General features: G+C 37.5%; 3 protein-coding genes across 4 annotated transcripts in view; 1 reads left to right on the top strand and 2 right to left on the bottom strand.

The window, feature by feature from the left end:
* The window catches only part of LOC134821691 (unconventional myosin-Ie-like), a 122871-nt gene that overhangs the window by 86086 nt on the left and 12183 nt on the right, over positions 1 to 24602 (top strand). For both annotated transcript variants that reach the window (XM_063832402.1, XM_063832403.1), the window contains exons 2-5: positions 10973 to 11155; positions 11253 to 11322; positions 11636 to 11711; positions 11876 to 11972. In XM_063832402.1, the coding sequence (XP_063688472.1) occupies positions 10974 to 11155; positions 11253 to 11322; positions 11636 to 11711; positions 11876 to 11972 (425 nt within the window). In that variant the 5' untranslated portion in view covers position 10973. The remainder of the gene's footprint in view (positions 1 to 10972; positions 11156 to 11252; positions 11323 to 11635; positions 11712 to 11875; positions 11973 to 24602) is intronic.
* LOC134821690 (tetraspanin-6-like) overlaps positions 1 to 24602 on the bottom strand; it is an 87354-nt gene that overhangs the window by 50620 nt on the left and 12132 nt on the right. The window lies entirely within an intron of this gene.
* Positions 14287 to 17232, bottom strand: LOC134822176 (uncharacterized). Its single transcript, XM_063833090.1, has 4 exons — positions 17032 to 17232; positions 16707 to 16809; positions 16370 to 16536; positions 14287 to 14430 (listed from the first exon to the last, which is right to left on the bottom strand). The coding sequence occupies exons 1-4, from the start codon at positions 17230 to 17232 to the stop codon at positions 14287 to 14289; spliced, it is 615 nt and encodes a 204-aa protein (XP_063689160.1).

Below are 24602 nucleotides of genomic sequence, written 5' to 3' on the forward strand. Positions count from 1 at the left end.
CTAGTTAGTTATTTCGCAAGCTAGTTTCCAAAATGAATCCCCTAAAATCTCTGTTATGGTGATTTAATTCCCCATACAGACTGCTCTATCTTAATCACTGTTCAGTAACTATTGAGCAATCCTTCAAAGATTTTTCAGTGATATTTTCTCTTCTCCTCAGTTGATCAATCACAACCATAAAAGTGGTAATGACATTAGAAATTCTTCTCTGTAATTATGCTACCACAATCGATAACTTGAATGTTGTGATACTATTGTGTGCAAATGATCTTTTCTGTTCACTTTTTCAATTAAAAAGCTCCTTTTCCCGTAGGAAAACTCTAAACGATGAATATCTATAATTTTAAGAAAGCAAACTGGACATGATTAATCGTGGAATTATGCTCGATTAATTGGCAAGTCTAGAATGCCTAGATCTGATTGTCTTGGAAGTTAGTTTAAAGACTGCATTATGATTTCGTTGATATTTATATTCCTAAAGTATTATTATCAGGTTCCTACCGCGTGGTTCGATAGTGTACTTTTTTCTTCTGCCGTAAAAAGATAGACTCAGAGCTAAATTTAAGACTTCTGGTTTATATTCTGATGAGTAATGTTTGTTACTAGCCGTAAAGATTTAAGGGCTTCATCAGCAAAATAAGAGATAATCTTTTTAATAGTGATGATCCGGCTTTATAACTAAGAAGTTTGTCACATGTTTAAGTATCATCATAACTCTCGCGTGTATTCCTATGTGTTAGTTTTTGGCAGTTCGGTTCAATCCAAAGTCAAGCTGATTTTTCAATTCTTTTTTTATAACCAGTTTCGGATCTTCAACTTTATGACATGACATCTCCTATGTCAATGATGTTGATTTTGATTTGACTTCGATCAGCGGGATGTTCGTAAGCTTCTTACCTAAATATAATTTAAACTAAAGCCAGGACAGATGGCATATCGGTAAAATTCTATAAAAAATTGTTACGTAGGTTTAGCTTACACGTATAACATGGATTTTCGTGGATCCTACAACAGCGGACTACATTTCCCACAAGAATGGAATCTTGCAAATGTATGTCCCACATTTATGTAAGAACAGTAAGAAAAGTGAGGTTGTAAAACTTAGACCATTTCCCTTATTGTTTAGTCATGAAAGTTTTAGTTTTTGAGCGCATTGTTAAACTGTATAACTGCTTTCTTTGACAAGTACCGTCTGATCCAGGCAGCATGGTTTTCTAGAGCACAAGTCATGACACAACCATATGGTTGATTTTTGTGATAGCGGGCATTGTCTCTTATCGGAAAACATTATAAATCATGTAGTGTTATTTGATTTTGACTGAAAGGATTTGATTCTGTAAAATCATGATATCTTCTTCATAAGCTAAAGACCTTATATAACATTGGATGGTACACTTAAAATTTCTTACAATTACCGTTCAAGGCCGTTACCAAAGTAGTGGTTAATTGGTAATAATGCAGATGTTCATCTACCTCTTCAGTTAATTCTGGTGTATCCCCAGGGGCTCTTCCTTGGTCCCTTACTTTTGTATTGTTTATCAATGATATTCTCTTGGCTTTCGGATTAATATCCTGATATTGTTTTGTAGGCCTGATGATACAAAATTCTGGCGTAAATACAGTCATCTTTGGATAATACTATTTAAAAGGATATAGGTCTATCTCTGAGCTGGGGCACTTAGTAAACAATAAATGCGATTCCATACAGCATATGTAAAGTGCTTATTGTTTCAGGAAAACCATCTTTTATTCTCTCCATTCGCATATAATCTTTGATGCTATCCTGCTTGGGTATGTAGATTAGAAAAAGATTTGGGGTCGAGGTTACTCCTAGCTCAGTAGGAACATAGTCAGTGCGACAGAATTTATTACTAAGGCTGCAACAACCTTGGTCTATTGGCAGTAGAGAAGTCAATATTGTCATGTTCAGAACGTCGCCGGTCGCTTTACTTCTGGTTCGTAGCAATTCGAAAATTGTTCAACTAATTGGCGCCCTTGTAATACATCACTTTGTGATAAATTAGAAAGTCTCCAACAAGAGAGCTAATTAAAGGATTCTGTCTGAAGAGGGCCGCAGTTATCCACTGAGCAATATGTCAAAAAAAGTGCAAGCTTGTCGAACAATTCTCCCCGTTTGTCTCAATAGTTTTGACTTGAATTGAGCTTTTTTTTTCTTCACAATGTTCTGAACAATGTATTTTCTGTATGCTGACTGCACTATCTCCATTTTATCAGTGCACTTCACGACTAATGCGTTGCCACATCGACCGTCTGTCTATTGGGTCATCATTGTTACCTAAGTTAAGTCAGATTTCACCAACTATGTTACCTCAAATAGCCCACTCGGCAAAATCATTTTTCTACAGGAATCATATACTGTGGAATGGACTCCTTTAAGGTAAGACAGCTTGTGTCTAAGTGTTTTCAAAGCTGAGGGCATAAGAATCTATGAAATGTTTATTGGATAGTGAAACAACAGCTAGCCAGTATCCTTTGCTCCCCACATATATTATTTTTTTTTACTTAATGTTTTTATTTACCTTCCTATACTTTCAACATCATATCACACTTCACGCACACTCACACAATTAATGACCATATCAGACTGTTTCTAATGTATCTTTGGAATTTGAGTATTGAATACCATTCTTGGATATTACTCACAGTTTTCACCATGGGATTTGTTTGTTATTAAAATTGTTTTTATAAATTTTTTGGATTAGATTAATTGATGTAATGGTGTCCAAGTTACTGCGACATAGTTCACTATGTGTTTACTTGTTTGGAGTGCCCATATATTTTACAGATTTGGGCACATATTTTGAACGGTTCTATTTTATATTCATCTTTGCTGTACTCTGTAAAAATTTGAAATTGTATGTATATAAAAAAAAAATATTACAGGACCGTCGAACGAGTCCACTCGGGGCGTCCTGATAGGTCTATAAACCTTATCAATTACAAAGTATTCATGTAATTTATAAAAATGATAAATGCATGTATTGACTTTAAATTACAATCATGCAAAATATTGTCACTCCTATTCATGAAGTTTGAACAAGTAATTTACAAACATGAGCAATTCGAGGAGTGTTCTTGCATTCTCAGGGAAATATAAAAACCTGCGCTTTTTCATAAATAAGAATATAATGTTTTTACTCAACTCAAAATTTAACGCGGAAGATGCATGCGACTGACGACGACAGACGTTCTCCAACTTTATTGGCAGTGTTATTAAAGATCAAGCGCGAGCACAGAAATGTGGTCTTCCTGATTTGGATAATTGGTACAAAAGTTTGCCTCTAGTGGTATATGCAAATTCCACGTGTTGTAGCAAAATAACGTCGAGGTGTACCGAGGATACAAGGATACAAAGGATACAAAAAAGTGATATATTATTTTATTGAATTCACAATAGTTATAATTCTGTATAATTTAAGTTTACCGCTTCTAATCATTTACAAATGTGTAGGGAATAAAATAGAATATGTTCTATTATATGCTATTTTCTTTAAGAATCAATATTTGTATGGTTCATGCATGACATCGTGTAATGTGGGCCTCCTGTGCATTGCAGAGTGTAAAAAAAAGGACGAAAAACTTGTAATTTATTGCTTTCTAAAAGCTTATAGCTCCTAAATATCGAATATTTTGACAGGACATATTGTGAGTGCAATAATTTTATGATTGAAATGTAAATTGAATTTTACCATTTCAATTCGTAACTTGAATCTTTTAATTCTGCATGGACATTTGATTCTGGAGATTTATCCAGAAATTCTTTAGCGACAATATGATCACTATAGTGAACGTGAACCAGTGCCTAACGGGCCGGGTCCGGGATATTCAATATCGCAGTTAAACTGCAGTATAATTAACTTCCAATTTTATTTGAAAACACGCTTTTACATTTTACGTTGTTAACCAGTGCGAAATGTTGACTCGCATCATTCCAACAGGACCACTATTTAAATTATGAGTGAACTCAATATCTAATAGTATACTTGATAGGAATATTGATCTTGAGTTCCCTGCCAAATTAACTATTATCTAGAAATTCATTATGAGGGGAGTGATAGGGAGAGTGATAGAGAAACAACAACACACACTAGTATTTGGTTCACAAATGATCAATTTAATCACTTACCACCCGATCGATTTAAAAAACCTTCATAAATTTGGCTTGTCAGAGTTTTCTCGCGGCACTATACAGAATTTAAAACCTAGGACCCGTAACTCTTACGTTTCTTGTTTAATTAATTTCCCACACTTGGCACAGAAGAGAGACAGACACACATTCCTGGTGATTATTAGTATGATGTTGCTCTATAATGCATTCCTAAACAACACAGTGGTGCGAATTGTTGATTGGTTGGAGTGTTAAAAAATGTATTCTCATTTTCTTTTATGATGACATTCCTATACTCTATCGAACCTCTTGGTATAGAGAAAAGAATTTTTCTTTGTCTTATTTATTTGTGACTAAATGCCTTTTTTATTCGTATTGCTGTGTAAATTAAATTAGATTCTAATTAGAATGACATGTTACCAATTCAGAAGTGTTTCATAAAACGTTTTGTCAGGAAACTGATGCTTCTTTAACCTCCTGCATCTCCTTAGAGCGTTACTCTATTCAGTAATAGTGTTTGTGTGTACACTTAAATTTGATGACACATTTTCACCCCTGTTGGTTTGTTTCTTCTGTACATATCCTGAAGCAAAGAAAAGAACTGAAGCAAAAGCATTTGTTCAATAAATCAGTCAAAGAATAATATCTTTTTCTCTATTCCAAGAGGTTCGATAGTGTATATATTGTAATCATAATAGAAAAATGAGAATCACATTTTTTAACTCTCCAACCAATCAACAATTCGCAACTTTTGGTTTAGGTATGCAATTACTATGCTACCTAAATAATAATAATCCCAGGATGTGTGTATGTCTCTCTGTTTGCTTCCTCATTTGGCTTGTGTCGGAGGAAATTAATTAATCACAGAAAAACAAGGTAAGAGTTACGGGGCTGGTTTTATCTGCTATAGTGCCGAGAAAAACTTGACGAGCAAAATATGCGGTTTTTTTAAATCGATGGTGTGTAGTGGTTTAATTGATCATTTTGTGAAACAAATAACTAATGTGTGTCGTACTGTGTGTACTCTATCACTATCCCTCTATCTCTCCCTCATATTGATTTGCTATATAATTAGTTATTCTGGCAGGAACTCTAAGTGTCAAAGATATGCATATCAAGTATTACTCTTAGTTATGGGAGTGCAATCAAGAATTAATTTGTGGTCTGATTGGAATGAGGAGTTAGACATGCACTGTTTAACTTCGAACAAATGTAAAGGTGTTTTCAAATAAAATTGGCATGTTTATACTGCATTTTAACTGCGTATAGTGAAGTCCACGGGACCCGGCCAGTAGGCACGGGATAACGTCACGAGTAGTGATATATTGTTCTATGATTTCTGGATTAAATCTCTACAGAATCAAAGGTCATGCAGAATTAAAAAAGATCAAGGTTACCGAATTGAAGTGGTAATATTCAGTTAAATTACAAATCATAAAATTTTGCAATCACAATAGTTGTCCTGACAAAATTATTTGATTATTTTAGGAGCTATATGCATTTTAAGCAAGAAATTAATTGTTTTTTCGTCCTTTTTACACTCTTGCAATTGCACAGGAGGCCCACTACAGATGCATTGATGAACCATACAATTTGATTTACTTAAAGAAAAATAGCATTATATTATAATCATTTCTAATTTTATCCTACACATTTGTAATGTATTTCGAAGCGTAGTAACTTAACATTCTATCAGAATATAACTATTGTGAATTAATAAATTATTATACACTTTTTGTATCCTTGTATCTTGTATCACTTGTACACTCGACGTTATTTGTACACGGTGAATTTGCCTTATTCTCACTTAGAGGCAACTTTTGGTACAATTTATCAAAAACAGAGACAAAATTTCTGTGATCGCGCTTGTATCTTATAACACTGAATTTATGTTGGAGGACGTCTGACGTCGTCACTTCGCATGCATCGTCGCGGTTAAATTTTGATTTGAGTGTAAAAACATTAATTTATGGATGTTATGAAAAGCGCGTTTTATTTCCTGAGGAATGCATTACACTCCTTCAAATTGCAATGTTTTAATATTGGTTTTCAACTTCATGCATTGTGACAAATATTTTGCATTGGATTTGTATTAAAGTCACTATCATGCATTTATCATTTTTATAAATTACTTGGAATACTTTTGGGAATTGTAGGTTTATTCTAACTATCAGGACGCTGCGCCGAGTTGGACTCGTCGCGGTCTGTTAATATTTTTTTTTTTTTATTAATCCTATTCAAAATTTTACAGGGAGTACAGCAAAAGATGTAATATAAATAGAATCGTTCAAAAATATTGCCCCCATCTGTTAAAATATGATGGGCAAACAAAACAGGTAAACAATAGTGAACTTATGTCCGCAGTAACTTGGACCCATTACATCGAATTAATTAAATCCAAAAAATTTGTACAAAAACCTAATAATAACAAAAAATCCATGGTGAATAACTGTGGATTTATAGTCAAAATTGGTATTTCAATACGTCAATTCCAGATACATTAGATACAGGTTGATTATGGTATTAATGTGTGAGGTTGTGAGGGTGAAGTGTGTTTGATGTTGATAGTATAGGAAGGTAGATAAAAAACTTAATAAAACAACTAATAATATATGGGGAGCAAGGACTAGGCTAGGGTGTGTTTCACTATCCATAAACATTCCATACGATGCTTAGTGACTCAAGCTTTGAAAACACTGTAGAAACTAATTGTCTTACTGTAAAGGGAGTCATTCCACAGTATATGAGTTCAGTAGAAAGATGATTTGCATTGGCTATTTGAGGTACCTAGGTGTGAGATTTGATTTAACTAGGTAAAAATGATGACCAATAGACAGATGTCGAGGTGGCAAGTTAGTCGAGAAGTGCCTGATATAATGCTGAGATAGTGAGCAGCATACGGAATTAAATTGTTCCGACTTTGTGGAAAACATAAGTATTCAAGTCAAACTTTTGAGCACACCAAAACACCAACCACACACACACAACACAACACAACACCCTACACCACAAACCCACACACAAACTCACCACCCCCCCCCCCCCCCACCACAAACAACCACACCCCCCCCCCCCCCCCCCCCCCCCCCCCCCCCCCCCCCCCCCACACACACAGGAGAATGTCGACAAGACTTGCACTTTTTGAATATGCTCAGGTGGATAACTGCGGCCCTCTTCAGACAGAATCCCATTAATAGCTCTCTTTTGGAGACTTTCTATTTATCACTAAGTGTTTTTTACAAGGGCGCCAGATTTGGACAATTTTCGAATGGTCTACGACCTGGAGAGGTAAAAGCGCCCGACGACGTTTCTGTATCAATGACTATATGGCACATCTCTTTGACCATACCTAGTTGTTGGCAGGCCTTAGTATAAATTTGTCGCATGACTATTCAAACTGAGTTAGAGTTAATATCGACACCAGGTTATTTTCTACTCTACATACAAGAGGAGATCCATCAAGATTATATGCGAATGAGGAGATAAGATGGTTTTTCCTGAAACAATAAGCACGTTTACATTTTGCTGATGGAATAGCTTTTTGTTTCTAAGTGCCCAGTCAGAGAGATAGTCTATAATCCATTTGAAATTGGTATTATCAGAAGTTGAATGTATTTACGCAGATTTGGTTCATCGGCATAACAAAACAATATCAGTATATCCGAAAAGCCAAGAAGGAATATCTTTGCTAAACAATATACAAAATGTAGGGACCAAGGATAGAGCCTGGGGGACACCAGAATTAACCTGAGAGGGTAGATGGACATCCTATACCAATAACCACTCTTGGTAACGGCCTTGAAGGTTATTGGTAAGAAATTTGAGTAAGTGTACCATCAATGTATTTAAAGTTCTTTAGCTTATGAGAAGGATATCATGATTTACTGAATCAAATGCCCTTTGCAAATCAAAATACAAACATGATGATAATGTTTGCGTTAAGAGACATATGCCCAGGGGCTATCACAAAAAATAATCCATATTGGTTGAGCATGATTGTGCTATTAGAAAACCTGTGCCTGGGATCACGAAGGGTACTTGTCAAGAAAGCAGTTTCCGTTTTACAATGCGGCTAAATCACTTTCATGACTAAACAAGTAAGGGATATTGTCTATGTTTTCAAACTCACTTTTTTTACCTTTCATTAAAATATTGGGTCAACATTTGCATGTTTCCATTCTTGTGGATGTTGAGCTGTGTAGGATCCACGAAAATGCATGTTAGTGGGTACAGCTAAACTAGGAAAACAATTTGAGAATTTTTACCGGTTGCATCTGTCCCTGGCTTTATTTGAATTAATATTTGAAGAAGCTTACGAACATCCGATGATCGTAGTCATAATCAAAATCAACATCATTGAATTGGGATGTCAGTGTCATAAAGTGAAGGATCGAAAAAACTGTTATAAAAACAATGAATTGAATAGTTCAGCTTGATCTTTGGGGAATTGAAACGAAGCTGTCAGAATAACTACACAATTTGGGAATCGGCCAGGAGTTAGATTTTACTTAACATTTGATACCTCAAAACTTCTTAGTTATTAAGCGCTGGATCTTACCACATATTTAAAAGATTATCTTTATTTTGGCTGTTTGGAGCCTACTTAAATTCTTTACGGCTAGTAAACAAACTTTAACTCATAGAAATAGAACAGTAATTTTATATGCTCTGAGTCTATGTTTTTACGGATGAAGAAACAAGTTCACTATGAACCACGGGGGTTGCGAACTATGATTGATTAATTAACTTTAGGATATGTATATCAGACTATAAATTACATAATGCAGTCTTTAACTAACTTCCAAGACGATTCAGGTGCTAGGCATTCTAGGACTTGCATTAATCGAGCATAAATCTCGATTAATCATGTCCCAAGTTTGGCTTTTCTTATAATTATAAGATTTTACGTTTTAGGAGTTGTCTACGGGAAAAGGAGTTTTAATGAAAAGTGACAGGAAAATGATCAGATTGCACACGGATTTGAGTATCACAGACATTTCAAGTTCATCGATTGTGTTATCATTAATTACTGAGAAGGATTGTCTATTGTTTATACCACTTTTAGGGGTGGGTGATGTGATCAACTGGGAGAGAGAAAGATCACTGAGAATCTATGAAGGTTTGCTAAATAGGTTACCGGTACTGGATGAAGATAGCCAGTCTGTATGGGGAGAGTAAAATCAACAATAATCATTGATTATAGGGGATTCTTTTTGGAAACTCTCAGCTTGCGAATATAAATAACTATGACTTATGATTAGGTAACCCAGAGTTCCTATCTTAACCAAGTACAGATAACAATACTCTCTTTGTTAGGAAAAGAACTTTTAACGGCAAGCATTTCTGCACCGAGGGCTAAACGCTGGTAGTCGGGTTGTTGTGCGTCGAGATTCAGACGAACAGCCAAAAGAAACCACCTCCTATTTCCCTAACTTTTGAGGGTTATTGGATCTTGAGGGTTGAGTCTTTCTCGTGCGGTCATATGAGAGTAGATTTCATATGGAGAAGTAAGAAAGATTTACGTGCTAGACACATAAGATTTTTGAGACCAGTCTCTTTTAGGGCAATTATGTCAGGGCTGCCTCTATGTTAGCAATGGATTGAAGTTCGGAAATTATTACCATCCAAGAAGGTATGGGAGGAGCGTAGTTAATTGAAAGGAATGAGAGCCTTGACATTTTGGTAGAGGTACACTAGGGAGTTGGGAACTGGATTAGCATAGAAGGATTAACAAGAGTTATCAAAGAAAGTTAGAGTGGAAAACCCAAAGAATGAATAAAGAGACTTGACGCCTGAGGCGGCTGGAATACTGACTCTATTCTTTTACCAGGAGAAGAACATTTCTTATTTTATCGAAATTTTCCCGTAGTCTAGTAATTCGGTTTTAAAACTTTAAGCATACGGATTACGGATGATCGAAAAAATTAAAATTTGAATTTTCTATTATTGTTTTGGATTTTGGGTATTATGTGTTTGTTGATCGAACATTGGACTCCTGATAGAAAATTCAAATTTATAAGTTTTTATCAACCACATCATGTTAAATGCAGTTCTTTCTATAAGACTTGCTTTATTATTGATAGTTTTCGTTAGATTTGGGTCTGGCTAGACCATTTTCCTAACAATCCTGTTCCTTTTCGGCTGGTTAAAATTTATTTCAGTATAAATATATTATATTAAGTTATGCATATGATTTAAATTGTATACGTTCTTAAGTTGGGCTGTTCTCCTTTGATTACTCACTACTCAGAAAGTAGCGAGTATGAAAACCTCTACTTATAACTTACCAGAGTTCACTGTTGATTTAGTACAATCAGAGACCAGTTCTTCCTGTATCCAAAAAAATATCGATTGGTTATTTAACATACCAGTTATCCTATGTTATAATTATCAATAAAGTACGAGTAAATAGTAATAGGTGAGTGAGAAATTAAATGAATGTAGCTGTTGTATGTATACTAATTTCTGTTGATGTAAAATTGTTCGTCATGATTCAATATAATAGTGACATTGCTTAAATGCTGGAGGAATTTCACTGTTTAACATTGCGAACTTTAATTATTAATTAGCACGGTAAAATGTAAAATGCAGAGGCAATTTTAAAGTTTGCTTCAAATTATCAGGTTCTTGATTCAATTATAGTTGGTCACTTGAGTCTGTGATTCCGTTAGAAATAATGATAAAAATAGAGCAAATATAAAATTTAAATATTATCATGTAAACAGTTTATTGTGATCTATAGAATCTATAACTGGTACGTAGAGTTGTCGTTATAGGTGATATAATACACCCGCCCCAACCCCCATGGCATAGACCTAACCTTAGTCCTTAACACTAATCAAGGATGAGTTCGACTGAGTCAGAGGAGACGAAGTCGGAGAAGAAAGAGGACGAGAAGAAAGAGGACGAGAAAAGACTGGAGAAGTTCATGGGGAAAAAAGAGAGGAGGAGAAGCAGTCTGAACAAACCACTTCAAGGCGATTATATGGGTGCTAAAACTAACAACAAGATACTGTCTATCATCGGGTAAGATATTTAACGATTTTACTCTTTAGTTTATTGAATAAGAAAATAATCAAATTTTGGTTAAATTCTTCATGTATCGCCACATTTTGAAATTCAGGAAGCACGAGGAAAAGGAAGTTTTGTTCGCAGATAGCGTCATCAAGATCAACAGAAAGTGCAAACGTCAGGTAATCTTCAACAGACCGTTATATCTTTAAATTCACTAATTCAGAATATTGAAGAGTAAAATAATGAAGAGTAAAAGTAAAACACATAACTTCAGTTTAAAGTCCAGGTTTCCCCAGTACTCTACTGGGACTAATCCTAGACTGTAGGATAATACAAATTCTATCACTATAACCAATTAATTATTATTAGAAAGTTAGAAATAGTTTAAACTTAAAACTTCATAACCACTCAAATACTCATTTGAATTTAGACTTCACTTAACTTACTTAAACAAAGTGTCAGGTTAATAATCGACTAACGAACTACTTTTAGGAACGTATACTGTTGCTCACTGAAAAGGCACTGTATAACATAGACCCAGTGTCCATCAAGTCAAAAAGAAGAATAGGTGATTATTGGAAAAAATAAAAATTATGTAAATACTCCACGATAATATCAATTGTTCATTTAATTACAAATAACCGAAAATAATAAGGCATATAATATTATCATATTCTTTCAAAAATCTTTAATTTATATATTTCACTATTTTGATATCATGTCCTTCTTTAGGTTTATTGGACATCTCCTGTGTAAAGATGAGCGGTCTGCAAGATAACTTCTTTGTGATTTGTGTTCCAACAGAATACGATTATCTCTTTGTGAGCAGGTGGGTCACGTGTGTTGTCACGTGTGTTGCCACGTGTGTTGCCACGTGTGTTGCCACGTGTGTTGTCACGTGTGTTGTCACGTGTGTTGCCACGTGTGTTGTCACGTGTGTAGTCACGTGTGTTGTCACGTGTGTTGTCACGTGTGTTGTCACGTGTGTAGTCACGTGTGTTGTCACGTGTGTTGTCACGTGTGTTGTCACGTGTGTTGACACGTGTGTTGTCACGTGTGTTGCCACGTGTGTAGTCACGTGTGTTGTCACGTGTGTTGCCACGTGTGTTGTCACGTGTGTTGTCACGTGTGTTGTCACGTGTGTTGTCACGTGTGTAGTCACGTGTGTTGTCACGTGTGTTGTCACGTGTGTTGTCACGTGTGTATTCACGTGTGTTGTCACGTGTGTAGTCACGTGTGTTGTCACGTGTGTTGTCACGTGTGTTGTCACGTGTGTTGTCACGTGTGTTGTCACGTGTGTTGCCACGTGTGTTGCCACGTGTGTTGCCACGTGTGTTGCCACGTGTGTTGCCATGTGTGTTGTCACGTGTATTGTCACGTGTGTTGTCACGTGTGTTGCCATGTGTGTTGTCACGTGTGTTGTGTAGTCACGTGTGACAAAGATTCTATCTTTATACTGAATCAGTTTCTTTGTTCGGTAGTTTGTATCCTTTGTCTGCCGACTCTGCCATGGTGCACAACTTCGACCCTCATGATGCTCCTTAAGGGGGCAGGGGGGGTCTTCATGGTAATTTTCTCAAAATCGACTTTTTAGTTGTTTCTGATAGATGGGAGTGATATCTATCAGATGCTTTTAATCCGATAGAAAAATATTGCTCCTAGCAGAAATTATCGCCGGTAGAAGGTCAGCGCTTGTGTGTAATTATATTGCGCGAGCGATTTTTGATCGCGTGCCCTGAAAATGGAGTCTAAAAATCTATCTCCTCCTACATTTTTTGAGCGATCACCCTCAAACTTTCAGGATATGTTCTAAGGATCATTTAGAAGGGTTTGTCCTGGCAAAATTTTGAGATAGGCCTTTAAACATTTTTTATTCGATTTTAAAAATCTTGGACCGAGAAAAATCGTCAAAAAACCAGGTCCAAGATTTTCAAAATCGAATAAAAAATGTTTAAAGGCCTATCTCAAAATTTTGCCTGGATAATCTCTTCTAAATGATCCCTAGAACATATCCTGAAAGTTTGAGGGTGATTGCTCAAAAAATGTAGGAGGAGATAGATTTTTAGACTCGATTTTCAGGGCACGCGATCAAAAATCGCTCGCGCAATACAATTACACACAAGCGCTGACCTTTTACCAGCGATAATTTTGGCTAGGAACAATATTTTTCTATCGGATTTAAAGCATCTGATAGATATCACTCCCCTCTATCAGAAACAACTAAAAAGTCGATTTTGAGAAAATTTCCATGAAGACCCCCCCTGCCCCCTTAAATGGGTATTCCCCACAAGTCTCTGAATCAGAGTTCCAGATTTTCAAAAGAACTTTCGGCGATACCTCTTATCCTTGGTTTTCTCTGAAATCTGTGTGATGATATCTATGTTAATCGTATACTCCAATGTTTTTTTTGGACAATACCCATTATTGCTAATTGGTTTGCTTGTATGTATTGCGCAGCGCCTGTCAGTCAAAACGGGTTACAAATAGTATAGATGATAAATAAGAATAGATGTAAAAAATTATATGAATGTTTATGAATGTATCTACCTTACGAGACATATTTACGTTAGACATAATTCCGGTGACCTAAATGATTTGGGAACGAAAATATGGGAATTTTTATCGAAAACCGCCACATTTCGTACCCCAAATTAAATCATGGTATTTGGGGATTTTTTCATCTCCTTATTTTATAAAAAATGAAACCCAGTATTTGAGAAAATTAAATACAAAAATCGTCTCTGATAATCTGTTTCATCTTGTAAACAATTTCTCCGGAGCCTTTGAAAGTTAGCCTCAACTTAACTTATAATCCTCCAGAGGGTATTATAGGAGAACGACAGTGTTTGTTACCTTCGACTAATCCCGAAATTTCATCGCCGTGGCCAATAAAGTATTGACAGAGCTTGCTCATTTTTAATGGAACGTGTCCAAAATCACTTTTAAAGTTTTAAAGCAATTCATGATCGAATACTAGAGTTCATTAATTTTTTGATGAACTATTTTTAGTCCGAAAATATGGTGTTTTTTCCCCCGAAAAACCACCGACTTGCGTACCATTTATATATGTCTCGTAAGGTATAAAAGTATAAAGATCTGTCAGCCAGCTTACGAAAACAACTATTAACAAGTAGTACTGATCATTAATGCATCTCCTCATGGTTCTTACTTCTATCTGCAGTAATCTGCCACAAACTTTCCACCTGTACATTATCAGTGACATCTACCCAGAATGTGTCATCATCACGTACCTCGCTAGCTATTAGGTACTTGCCCCTGTGTCGTTCCTGAGAGGCTACTTTTTACTTTTTAGGTTCACCCATATCCAAAAAATTTTTAATTTCCTAAATTCTCAATTTTTTCGTTTTCTGTGGCCCGCTCGCTTCGCTCGCATAAAAAGTCTTTGTATTCGCGCGGTTCAAAGATTTTTCATGGCGGATTCCAGATTCTCAATTTTAATTTTTTAGGGCCCGAAATGCTTTTTAATAGATAATCCTAGGTTACGTTTGGGGGAGAAGCCCCCGAAAATTTTGGAAATTTAAACTAGATTTGGCCTCCTGGAACGAATCTGACAATGGAGAACGATTTTAGCATACTATTTTCTGATTTCAATTTTTATTGGGATAAATTGTCTGGATTCGTAATGTCTTAATGTGATAGCTACCTCAACTTAGGTTGATTCGGTATGAATTCATAGGGCTGACAGGCACGTAGCCAGGGGGGGGGGGGCTAGGGGGGCGGCAGCCCCCCGGAAAAAATCGAACCCCAGAAAAAAGATAAGCCCCCTAGTCCCCATGGTCGCCTGGTAACTGGGCTGTGTTTATGACTGCAGTCAGTCAAAGATTTGAACTGTGGATTAGTAAATATATGTCATTAAATCCAAGCAAACATTCTAGAAGACTTCTATAATTATAGTCAATAGTGTCCCCTAGACCGTAGGAAATGTAAAAATCTTAAGACGATGAGGCCTGAGTAAGTCGTAAATTCTGATTGGAGAATGCAGATTATGCTGTTGTGAAGTTACCAAATTTACGTGAGTACTTGATTCTTTTTAATCCCAGTTTATTGCTGTCCTACAAATTTCTTTAATGCCAAATGTCGTCTAAAACACCCTGTTTCGCAAAAAATTTCCGGGGGGCTGCGCCCCCCTAGCCCCCGCCAAGGGGCTCCGCCCCCCTCAAAGAAAAATCCTGGCTACGTCCCTGAGGACTGATGCCCTGGGTGACACCTCTTAAAATGAACTTTAAGATTATCGGCTCGAGTACAAACTTCTTTGCATATACCGCATTGGACCTCGGATTTAGACTTGAACTTTGGACGATTCATGATTAATAGGAAGTTCAACAACCCAATGTAAGCAACAAAAGCAAGCGGGCAGAGCGACTAATTAAAAAACTAGAAAAGGTCCAATTCTCACGCCCATTCTAGCATCATCGTACAGATTAGTTAAAACGCCCTGTTTTTCTGATATTTTCTCACGCCACACGAATTTGGGCTGGGTGTGTGCAGTGTGATACACACATTGAAGACGTGATGTGTATATGCTACTGCTTGCCAATACAGATATCGGGTGACACTGTAGACATATCCGGTTTCATAGACTAGATAAGTAGATAGTAAAATGTTAATAAAGTAATAATGACAACTATTTATGTCGTGTACGCGAAAATGCCCCAATAATTAGCATCTGGTTAGTGGTTACTTGATGCACAGATTTTGTAGCTAATAGCAACAAACTTTGGTCTGTGAAACGAAATTTGATAGACTGGATCAGTGGATCCCTGACTGAAGACATTTAAATAACGGTCCAGCAACTTTTAGTCTGCTCTTTCACTTAAATTCCTACTGAAATATTATCCAAAATTCTCAGAGTTGGCTCTCGAATTTCCTACTTTTTGTCAAAAATTTCCTACTTTTAAAAATTTCCTACATTCTTAGAATGCGAGAATGCGGGTTTTTGGATATAGGTAGGTTCATATAATAATAATAATAAATAATACATATTATCCAGTGTTGATAAATTATGAAAACTAAGCTCATCTATAAATTTCCTTAGGCCCTGTTTCACTGTTTCATACTACACCATGACCACGTGTAGTAAAAAACCGAGTAAATGACTGAGTAAATAACCAATTAAATAGCTAATTGAATAACTAATTAAATAACTAACTAAACCTCTAAAAATCTGAGTAAATAACCGAGTGAATAACTAATTAAACAACTAACGGTAGATTTAACAATAGTGTATCCAACAGAGACACCCTGTCTCCTAACACCCTGTATAACCCAACACTCGTCCCCTTCTCGGTGATCAGCGCTGTGTACTAGCACTCTACCGTCACCGTTAGCTCTGTTGTCGCTGTGAGCTACCAGCATTCTTCCTTTGTTTACACCTGAGGGAGGAAATATGTGAGAATTGAAATTCGGATCACACTTTTAAAAATATCACGGCATGGAATTAGGTACTGCCACCCCCCCCCCCCCCCCCCCCCCCCGGCCCCCCATTATATAAATCAACACAATTGAGTCGTAATAAGTAATAAATAATCAATATATCGGTTACCATGTAGAGCCTCTATCTTGTAGCAGGTTTGTCCTTTGTACTCATTGAAAGTAATCCCCCACTTCTCACCCTCATCAGTACCATCGCTCTTCTGTAGGTGTACCTGAACAAAACATGTTAATGAAGTTATCACGGGTCACTTACCGGCGGGCGGCGACTGTATAGAACACTGAACAGTAATTAAGGGTTTTGATGTTTCTAACAAACTCAGGACACTGCTGCATTGCAATGGAATTCAAACAATTCTACAAAAATATAAAAGCCAATCTCAATGGTACTTCAAACTTTACAAAAACTCTAAATTAGATAATATCAAACTCTGTACCCAATATGATCCCACATTCCTTATATCAGAGGTGTAGGTTAGAAAGTACCCCGCTGCCGTACCCTCCACTTTCCTTATCTCATACTGTATAAGGGCCTCTGGTTTGAATTCGGAGAGGTCGCTAGAGTTTGAAGAGGACCACAGTAGTAATATTTGGAGTAGGACACAATAGATTATGTGTTTTATGTAATCATTTCTCATTTCTAATGGGTATTGTAGTTATTTAAAGTTTTAGATTATGTTTTATACAAGTTTTGGGAATGTTTGTTCTAGTGAATTGAGGACGGATATTATTATTCAGTCATCTTGGAATTCAATACTCCATGTGATGGCCCATGACCAATCGATGAAATCAGAATAATATTTTGTTCTGCATTCCTTTCAAATCACTAGACCTAGATAAATTCTAGCATTGATACTCGTTCCTGGAATCCGTTTCAGATGATATCTATGTTAGTATGATGGGGAAAATGCGTTAAATTGCTATGTTGGTGTAGTCATGCTTGTCTGTCAGAACGATTTATAAATATTAAATATAACTATAACTTGTTATTTATGTTTATATTTTTATATAATTTATATATATTAATATATTTTTATATAAATAAGTAATTTTAAATAATTGTGTTACACAGCCCAATAATGAAATGAGTGATATGAATGTGATTTGTGCAGCACAGTCAGCATAGATAAAGATCTGTCCACTCATACTTTAGTTTCAGGAACAAAAGTGGTAACTATATTATTAAACATAAACACTGAAATATACTCAGTGCAACTTTTTACCTGTTTTGACAGCAATCTACCACAATATTACATAAAATTAAACTTACTTATTGGCCGTGTAAAACGGCAGTAAGAGTAAGCTGATTTCGTCTCTTCCCAAATCCACTTAGCTTCTCTAGAAATCTTCCCGACCACATTCCACGGCGCTATTCCATGTACTCCAAACTCCTTAGCTGTTTTCCAAACATGCCCGTCCTCCTGGAACCCATACTGAGTCCACCCCTGCTGCTCCACATTCCCACACCTCCACGTACTGTCTGTTACTAAGATAACTTCTCCTCCTTCCTCCTCTACTGAAGCTAAAATACCTTCCGCACCCCCATAATCATAGCAATATATAGCTATCGTCTTAAAGGAGTCTGATATTTGGAAGATCTTCTCTTGAGTCCAGTGTAAGTTGTCCCCGGAGGATGGTTGTTGTAGAGCTCCGTCAATGTACATTGTCATAATGTTATCACATGTTGCTCGGAGAGTGTAGGCGTCTGGAACGGTTGGTTTTGAAATATTGGCAGGTTCATTATTGGTATTATGTTAAATATAATAGGAACCCTTGTTTTCGATCGCAGGGATCAAGCTCCTTTAATCTTTTAAAACACTCAGAATATTATAGACTGAAGATTAATTTACTGTCTGGTGCAAGTTGCTCGACAGTTATCCCGAATTCTCGGGCTATAATCGAATAATTCCAACATTAAGCTAATTTAAGGCCACCTGGTTTTGTTGAAGAGTGCACTATTTGAAATTATCTTAGACCAAAACTTTCGGTTCGAACCGTTCAATGCGTTAAAAAAATGTGAATAAGTTCAATAATGATTAAAATTTAGTACATTGAGCAGGAAAATAATCAATGTTTAGGATTCGGTTGAATTTAGTAATAAAATGGGGAACAGATATAAGTAACTGAAAGATAAAACTAACCTGTTCGAACAAGTGCCCAATATTTGAATAAGAAGAAGAAAATTGTTGTCGTACATCGTACCATTTGAGCTGTAGAATCTAGATGAAATATCGTTTATTCAAACAAAGACAAGACCAGCGACCAATATATTTGTTGTAGGTATAAAAGCTGTGAAAAACGTGTACATTCGAAGAAACGATAAAGTTGAAACGGTAAAGTTCAAGAATTAAGAATACTTTAGAAACACACTGTATAACTCAGGAGAAACATGCCCTCCGACAACAAACGCTAAAACGCAACAAAGCCGACAATGAGGTGACGCCAGTGAAGCAGTGAACTAATGTTTGTGTAAATAATATCCTCTCAGATGTGAGATGTATTCGACTTCCTAGTGGCGACTGGACGAAGGAAAATACAAATTCAATGATTTTATCGAGTTTCTCTGTGATATCGTCTAGCTTAAAATCGTATTACTTTGACGTTGGTGTCTGTTGCTTTAAATAGTTTTTGGTGCCATGCAGCTATACTAGGTGGAGTTGAAATGTGGCAAATGAACTATAATCAGCAACATGAAATGTGGTGTAGCAAACTATCAGCAACAGATATACGAAGCAAGAAATCTAGGGATCTGCAGTGTCTATATTTAACGATGGAAATAATTAGAAGCAGGTGGAAGAGCCAAGTGGCAGGTGGAAGAGCCAAGTGGCTCTTTATTTTTCAGAGTGACACAGTTATATTGTGATGAATTTAAATTTTCTGAGGACCTAAAGTGACATAAGTAATGCATGATAACACCGTCCATCAAGCATAGAAAGATTAGAGAATATTAAGGATATTATAATGTAGTCATGACGTAGTGTGTCACGTGAGTGTGTCGCGTGACGTCATTGCAGTGGATCACGTGACGTCATTGCAGTGGATATTGCAGTGGATATTACACATTTGCATTCGTTACACTTTTAAAGCTCCTCGATTTACCACTGTCACCGTGACGTGGTTGTTGCTTTTAATCGCTGGCGTGGCCAGTATTGTGGCTGGAACTGGTCCTGCCCCTCCGCCTAACCCTATCTCTAATTCTCTGGACATATTGGAACTGGAATTGGGACTGGATTTGGATTCTTTTGGCTTAAAACCGGGTTTGTGGTTCTACTCGCACTTATATCGTACAACGATCAGGGACCCGATTATGTTTAACATCAGTTGTAAGTGTACCTACACACTCAACCACCCGTGTAACTGCAACTCTTCGCTCATCTGTTTAAATGAACATTTGCATTTTTCTTACACGCAGACGTACTTCCGGTGTCTTGGAACTTTCTCATATCATATACCGATGCTACACACTATGTGGAATAATGACGTATTGTTTGAATGTACTTGTGATATTTCGAATGTGATACTTGCAGTGGCCCCACGCCCAGACCTATTTTTAGACTTGGGCTCATGCCATGTTTTTGTGGATTGTTTTGAATTCTTGAGTGTCTCTAAAAGTAAATATGTAAACATGATACTGATAGGAAATGTAATAGTGCCCCAACGCCCTATTTTATTTGATGAGTGGACTTTGCAAGATTTTGTTGAAGATTTTTTCGATTACCATTTTATTGATCGCTCCGAATATTTAGTGGTAGATGTCAGTGCCAGGGTTACTAGGTATCTCCTCGCTTGTGGCCACGTTCGTCGCGCTCGCGTGCCTGCGCTCGCTTTTTCCGAGACCCGTCCGACCCAATGCGGCAGAGCCGACGTTCCGCGTAGTCACTATGATAGCATAGAAACGCCCAATCTCGAATATTCTTTCACCTCACCAACCTCACACATCCTGTGCCATAATAAAATTTGGGAGAAAAATTTGGAGCAAAATTTGGAGCAAAATTTAGAACCAATTTTGAAGTATAAAAACACTTTGACAAAGTATCAGGTTTTTTTGACATTTGTTTTTATGTTGGCCGTTTGCTCTATCGTCGGCTCATTTGAATTCTCTAAATTTCATTTGAAACCTTTGGATACCTACAGTTCAACGCTTTTTACGGAGAAAAAAAGATATCTACCTACTCCATTCCTCAATCAGCAACTTCAAGTTTTTATGGTCCGAAAAGAAGATCTCTCCGATGACTCCAGATCACAGAACTCAAACAGCACTCCTAAGAAAGCACACCCCACGGAAACTCTTTCAAGCAGTCAACCATCTCGCTTACCAAAAACCTTAAGTCCGTACTGGAATCCCGGAGAGAAGATCTCGCGCAGAATGAGGAGTTACTCCGAGCAGAGCAGTGCATCTGGGAGTGTAAATGAGATGAGTGCAGGTGAGAGGAGTGTCAGTGAGAGGAGTGTTAGTGAGTGTAGTTCGAGTCAAGACAAGAGGAAAAAGAAACAGTCAAATAAACCAAAGGCCATCACGGAGAACGGGGTATACATCCTGGATCAAAGGAAAAAGAAATGTACTTTACACTACATCGAGGATTTTATTGACTTCGACGCCGCTGAACGGCTGCTTAGTGAGCTGAATGTTGATATATCGAATTACCCTAACCAAACGAGTAGCAGTCAAGAGATAAATCTGGAGATCGAAGATGATTGCGTAGAGTCTGAGGGTCATCCAGATGACTCGACCCCGGAGAGTAACCTTAGAAATCAGATCAGCTACCTCACCAAGAAAATCGAGAAATCAGCGAGCTCAATATTTGAACTTAATACAACTATCACCAACATAGTAATCAGGCGACTCCCAAGTTATAACGATCATATCCCCTACGAAACACTAGCTGGAAAACATGGGGCGAAACCCACAGTTGCCATTCTTTCCCTTGGGGCCCCAAGATCACTCAAACTGAAACGGGGAACTAAAGTAACCCATTTGGTGCCCATGCACTCAGGATCTCTGTGTGTTCTCTCAGGAAATTCCACTCTTGAGTACATGCATTCCATACCTAGAGGAAAGAGTGATATTCAAAACGAACAACTTCTTCTTTTTTTCATTGGATCTCCTTCAACTGCGATCGAGGAAAATTGTGTAAGTGACCAGACCTCAGTCTCATCTCTGTCAGAAACGGCTCCCTCTCAATCTTCTACAGATGGTGGATTTAGTGTAGATGACCCTTTCAGACCTGACTTTATTAACTTAGAAATAGATAATGGACTACAAATGACCCTTAACAAGACGACGGAGATACCTGACATTATTACACATCAGCAACTTCAAGGATCTAATGTAGATGATCCCTTCAGACCTGACTTTAACTTAGAAAAAGATAATGGACTACAAATGACCTTTAACAAGACGACGGATATCCCTGACATTATTATCACCTCAACCAGCGGTCCTGATATCAAACTGACCGAAGCGCAGACCTCTTACTTAACTGAGCAAGGCAGATCTAGTTTGTTGGATAGTAATCCAATCATCAGGTCGCCCTCTGCGTCACTTCATCTGGATGTTAACAAAGATGATCTCAACGTTGGCCCTGCAACTCCCGAAGACACCGAAAGGACAGTTATTCTTATGGAGAACCACACGGTCGCTCCCGAGACACTTATTACTTGTGTTGCTCATCTTCCTGAACCCATCCTCAACGAGGAACTAACGAGGAATGGGTGCTCCACAGAGGGATCTGTTACAGAAAGGAGAGCAAGAATGATGAATGTGATGTCTAGACCCGAAGAACCAGCAAGGAAATCTCTGAATAGGGACTTAGATTCGAAACTCCCCTCTCTCGCATGGGTCCAGACTGTTATCGAAAACCAAGTTATTGACGTTAAGCAGGAGTTGGAGAAACTTACATCTGAGGTTAACAGCCTTAAGTGCTCCGATACTAGCATCCAGCAAATCGAAAAACTACTAGAGGTTGGCAAGAAGGAAATGCAAAAGGTCAAAGACCTCTGGGAGAAAAACTTGTCAGCTACCACACGGATCAAAAACAGAGTAGACGAAGTTTTCACGGAGATTTCTATAGCGGAAACGAAAACGGACGAAGTAGACAAAAGTGTTCAAAAACTAAAGTTTGACCTCAAAAACTACTACAACAGTGCATTCTTTCGGGAAGACGGACAGCTGATTAAAGAAATTCACAAAATAGTCACTCAGTCAGAAGGATGGAATGGCGTGAGTACCGATGTCCCACCTGACTATTCCCCTAATGACGATGATTTATCACACACTCCACCCTACCAACCTCCCTCACCCTTTCGAGATCAAAGAACTCACAGTAGAGAAAACAACCTGCTGTCCCGAAGAAACAATGGATTCAGCATGACTTCCTCGGCCTCTCGAGCTCAGATCTCTACTCAAGCTCAGAACTCCAACTTTACCAGAACTCAGAACCTCAATTTCACCAGGACTCAGAACTCCGACTTCACCACTCGTCAAACTTCAGGATCCACCACACCCTCAAAAGTGTTCAAGACGACCCTCATCTCAGACTCAATCCTAAGACATGTCCAGGGTATGGACACCAAGAATGCTCTCGGAAAGAACCATGAATTGACCCTAATCAACAAGCGGGACACAGGTGGACTTAAAGACCAACATGTCAAAGACGAATTATTAAGAACACAACCTGATTTCATCTATGTTCACCTAGGAGTCAATGATGCCAACCAAAACTTCGACCTAAGGGTAAGTCTCGACAACATATTTCAATTTTCACTATTCGTAGAGGAATCCCTGATAGGTACAAAGTTATTCTTCTCAATGCCGCTAATGACATCTGACAATGAAGCGAACGCAAGGATTGGGGAGATAAGGGATGCAATTTGGGAATTTGTGACCGTAACTAATAAAAACGAACGCAAACCCTTCAAAGAGCGGTCTTTGTATTATAACCCCAACGCAAACTTCATGCATGATGATCATCTGATAGGAGAATATCACACGAACGATGGAGTCCACCTTTCAACAAGAGGCAAAGAGGTCATTCTAGGAAACTTCCGTCACAGCATCCATGAAATGACAAGACTGCTTCTCAACAAGCCAAAGAAAGTCCGTTCTACAGGGGGATTGGAACCTTCTCCTCTTAGTCGAATGTGATTACACTGACATAGATTCTCATTTATACACATTATACCATGACTAGAAACACACAAAAAAATACACAGGTTTCAATTAATAAAAATAGCATAAAAATACTTTCTTGGAATATCCAATCGCCTTCATCAGTAGATGGGAGCAAATTTGAAATAGAATCATTTCAAAATGTTATCAAAGATCATGACATAGCCTGTCTTCAGGAAATTAGGAGAGAGGTTCACTTGGTAGGATATCGATCAATCTGCAACATAAGGAAAGACGGTAAATCAGGAGGTGTCGGTATCCTCATTAAAAATGAGCTTATTGAAGGGATTGAGTTTATCAAGAATACAGAGTGTTCAGACTACCTAGTTTGTCGACTAGACAAGGATTTCTTTAACCTATCAGAAGATACATTTATAGTTAACGTTTACATTAGACCATTTAATTCATCAGCCTCAAACCCGACTGACAATGGCAAAGATGCTCTAAAAAACATTGAAGACGTTGTGAACGAACTTCGGGAGGAGGGCGAAGTCATATTGTGTGGGGACTTTAACTCTCGTATAGGACAAAAAACGGGTATGATAAGAGAAGACTCAACCAACGTTGTTCCCTTACCAGACGATTATGAGCCTGACAACTTTCTCCCCCGAAACTCACTAGACTCTATCACAAATACTTACGGTACACACTTTCTTAACCTAGTCAAACATAACCAACTCACTATTCTGAATGGCCGTACCCTAGGAGATCTTGTAGGAAACTTCACAAGTATCCAAAAAAATGGGTGCAGCGTTATTGATTACATTGCAGTGACCAACTCCACAAAGATCAGAATCAACTACTTCAAAATCTTGACATTCACCGAGCATTCTGATCATA

The sequence above is a fragment of the Bolinopsis microptera genome, chromosome 10, assembly GCF_026151205.1.
Source record: "Bolinopsis microptera isolate Bmic1 chromosome 10, MBARI_Bmic_1.0, whole genome shotgun sequence".
NCBI lineage: Eukaryota > Metazoa > Ctenophora > Tentaculata > Lobata > Bolinopsidae > Bolinopsis > Bolinopsis microptera.

Coding starts and splice junctions, on each gene's coding strand:
- LOC134822176 (XM_063833090.1), bottom strand. CDS start 17,232: ATGAGAAATGATTACATAAAACACATAATCTATTGTGTCCTACTCCAA. Junction 16,810..17,031: donor GGAATGTGGGATCATATTGG/GTACAGAGTTTG, acceptor TGTTTTGTTCAG/GTACACCTACAGAAGAGCGA. Junction 14,431..16,369: donor ACACTATTGTTAAATCTACC/GTTAGTTGTTTA, acceptor GTAGCCTCTCAG/GAACGACACAGGGGCAAGTA.